Raw genomic sequence first — 2,900 nt, 5'->3', positions numbered from 1 at the left:
AGTTGTTTTGATGTGTTGGAATTTGGTGCGAAAGTGGGGTCTCTTATGCTACGGGCATGGTTATCGAACTTCGTGCTGAGCTTGAGTGTGCTAGATTACTTGTGTTTCACCATGATTGCTTTTGGTGATGCGAGTGCTGTTGTTAAATTTCTGATTTCTTATATATAGGAAGTGTGTAGGGTTTGATAATGCGTTGATTGTTTCATATGTCAATTGATTGTTATCTTTATTGTCAGCTGTGATGCTGATGTGTTTAGGTAGAACTGCATTTGCCTGGTTAATTGTTGGTTACATTGTTTTCTGATGGTCTGATTGATTTGTTAGTGGCCGTATATTTCATTTGCTATTGCGGTGGCCTTTGGTCTATATGATAGTTGCAAGAAATTATTTCCAGCTGCGGACTAACTCAGCATATTTTGGAACCTATGAATGACATAATGTGGGATTGTGGTGATTTAGTGTAAGGGAGTTCAAATTAATTGGGTCATCATGTTGGTAATATTGGGTGACCTGGCGCTAAATGCCTGTTGATTGCTGCATGGACACAATTTCTTATTCTGATCACAACTCACGGGCTCGAAATCTTCTGCTTATGGCTGCCATAGCTGGGATTGAACCTCTATTGCGTATCCAACATTTACATGGCTAGGATCTTGTAATATAATTTGATGCATACATTGGTTGGATTACTGAGATATTTGATCATCTCAAACATTACTATCCTCTCATTGCGGCTTCTACAGACGCCTTGGACAAGGCAATTTGACCTACCAATTCGTAGACAGTATCGTGAAGATCGGGTTTTCGGTGGTTGTTAATATCATGTATGCGAACCACATATCCTGTATTTGTGACTTGTCAGTACATTCCATGGCCTGTGCGAAATGTGTGACTTACTATCTGAGGCAGGTGTACCTGATACTTGCTCCAACAAAAAGACAGTACACTCAGGTGAGGGCGAGTTGGGGTCATTGATATTGAAGGCACAGTTCCGCCACATGTGCATGGTCATGCATTTTCCTGTCTCGAAGATTACCAGTTTGGTTGGTTTTACTTCTGCGCACATCAGGGGATTAGGCATGTTAGGATTGGTTGATGTGTGTGGAGTGATTGTCTTACCTTGCCACAAGTGTATACTTAAGGTTTCTAGGAACTCGATATCATCAAAAGGTGATTCTTCTATGTCTAACTGCCTTACGGTTGCCATGATGTGGCGCGTATATTGCTGCGTAGATTTCTTATTGCTGAATATGTAGCTAATTTGTATTTTGGTTGTATGATTTGTTTGGTGTATGAAGCTGCTTTTTCCCATTTGTTGGCCGGGTATAGTGTTGTTACCCAAAGCGTGTTTGTGGTCTTTTGGGTTTTGGGGCAAAGACTTAGTTCTTGGTTGGGGTATCATACCCCAGGGTTTTGGATGCTTATCCTTGGATATACATAGACCAATTTACTTGTTTTCAGCAGCGCGCACGGAGGCATACATTAGGCAGGGGGATCATGGGATTGGGTCAATTTGTCAGTGCATTGCTTATGTTGCTTGATTTGGTGACCAGGCAAATATATTACGTTATTGATTATGTCATACCTTCTATCTCGCCGGTAAATCATCTGGGTTGAAGTTACGATTGAGGCGCGGGGTTGTGTATGATTGCTTTGTTATTTATTTAACTACATATGCTTTTGTTATTGGCCTTTGGCTTATCTGCGGTTGTATATATATATATATATTGTCTTGCCAATTTATGTCCATTTGATGGGATGTCGGGGGCGGCAGGCGTCAGTGCGTTTTTGTTCAAGTGATTGTTGCGACACGCAGCTGGTGATATCAAGATCACCTGTGTTTCTTTGTTCGTGTTTTCAGCCTGTTGCCTGAGCTGGTGTGTTCTTTTGTCTCCGATGTGGATGAACCAGTAATTCAAGGTTTTGTGGCCGTCTTCAATGCTTGGTTGATTTCGATATGCTTACGGATTGGGATAAACAGTGTTTCATGAAGGGCACATTCGGCCTGAAATGTACCTTTTTAGAACTTGTATATATATATGTTGTTGTGCGTTTAGGTTATGACCTGTTTGCATACCTTTTCTTTTGTGTCCAGTTGCTCTGGTTTGTGGATTTGATCACAGTTATATTTTGTTTGTGTAGTTGCGGTATATTTTTGCAATATGTTTTCAAATGTATTGAGTTGTCCTCTCATTCATGGCACATCCGGTCTCCCTGTAGAAGTAGTCGGTCTCATTATTGCTTATTATATGGAGGACACGGATTTTTTAGAACCATCCCTTATGAATAGTGCAAATCGCCGACTATTGTGTTCTGCTCCTTTGTGTCACTTACTCTCCTTGCGCTTATTGTCCAAGTCGTGGAACGATGCGATCATTCCATTTGTGTACAAGGATTTGTATTTGGCTACTCCGGCAATGTGTATGGGTATTTTGTTATCTTTTAACGGTTCACATCGTTTTGCTATTTTTTCTGGTTTGCGAAAGATTTGTTTGTCTGGGGTAGTGTTTGTGTCGGAATGTGTCAAACATGGTTCGTCACTTGGTGGCTCGAATGGGAATCAAGATGGTCGTTGTATTCCGGGTAATGTTACGAATCACTCAGCAATCGGAATGGATCTGGCAGCGGAGCTCATTGGTGTCTGTGGTGGTAGCTTGGAAGAATTAGATTTCATTTTCTTTCACTCAGTGGGTTTCTCTCCGGACTTGCGTGTTGCCATTGGTGGTATGGAAAAACTCAATGCACTGGGCATTGTCGGTGGGATGTTTCGTAATACGTGGAACAATTCAGATTCCTTGGTCTCTCTTCTCAATTCAACGGCTTCATTGGAATCTTTGTCAATCCGGTGTGCGTCCTTGGCCTGCTTAAAGTTGGACGTCGGCGCTCTACCGAATCTGGTG

General features: G+C 41.8%; 3 protein-coding genes across 3 annotated transcripts in view; 2 read left to right on the top strand and 1 right to left on the bottom strand.

Annotated features, from left to right (window-relative positions):
• Positions 1 to 405, top strand: part of MELLADRAFT_108616 (uncharacterized protein) — a gene marked incomplete at both ends in the record, with an annotated part of 2,688 nt that extends 2,283 nt beyond the window's left edge. The window contains one exon of the mRNA XM_007412370.1: positions 325 to 405. Within this exon, the coding sequence (XP_007412432.1) occupies positions 325 to 405 (81 nt within the window). The remainder of the gene's footprint in view (positions 1 to 324) is intronic.
• Positions 406 to 717: 312 nt separating this feature from the next.
• On the bottom strand, positions 718 to 1,207 carry MELLADRAFT_108615 (uncharacterized protein; the record flags this gene model as incomplete). The annotated part of the gene is made up of 2 exons (XM_007412359.1): positions 718 to 767; positions 898 to 1,207. The coding sequence occupies 2 exons, from the start codon at positions 1,205 to 1,207 to the stop codon at positions 718 to 720; spliced, it is 360 nt and encodes a 119-aa protein (XP_007412421.1).
• A 955-nt stretch (positions 1,208 to 2,162) lies between these two features.
• Positions 2,163 to 2,900, top strand: part of MELLADRAFT_108614 (uncharacterized protein) — a gene marked incomplete at both ends in the record, with an annotated part of 1,364 nt that continues 626 nt past the window's right edge. Inside the window, one exon of the mRNA XM_007412371.1 lies at positions 2,163 to 2,847. Coding sequence (XP_007412433.1) covers positions 2,163 to 2,847 — 685 coding nt within the window. The remainder of the gene's footprint in view (positions 2,848 to 2,900) is intronic.

The sequence above is a fragment of the Melampsora larici-populina genome (assembly GCF_000204055.1).
Source record: "Melampsora larici-populina 98AG31 unplaced genomic scaffold MELLAscaffold_30, whole genome shotgun sequence".
Taxonomy (NCBI): Eukaryota; Fungi; Basidiomycota; class Pucciniomycetes; order Pucciniales; family Melampsoraceae; genus Melampsora; species Melampsora laricis-populina.
This window is presented reverse-complemented; position numbering and strand designations above follow the sequence as displayed.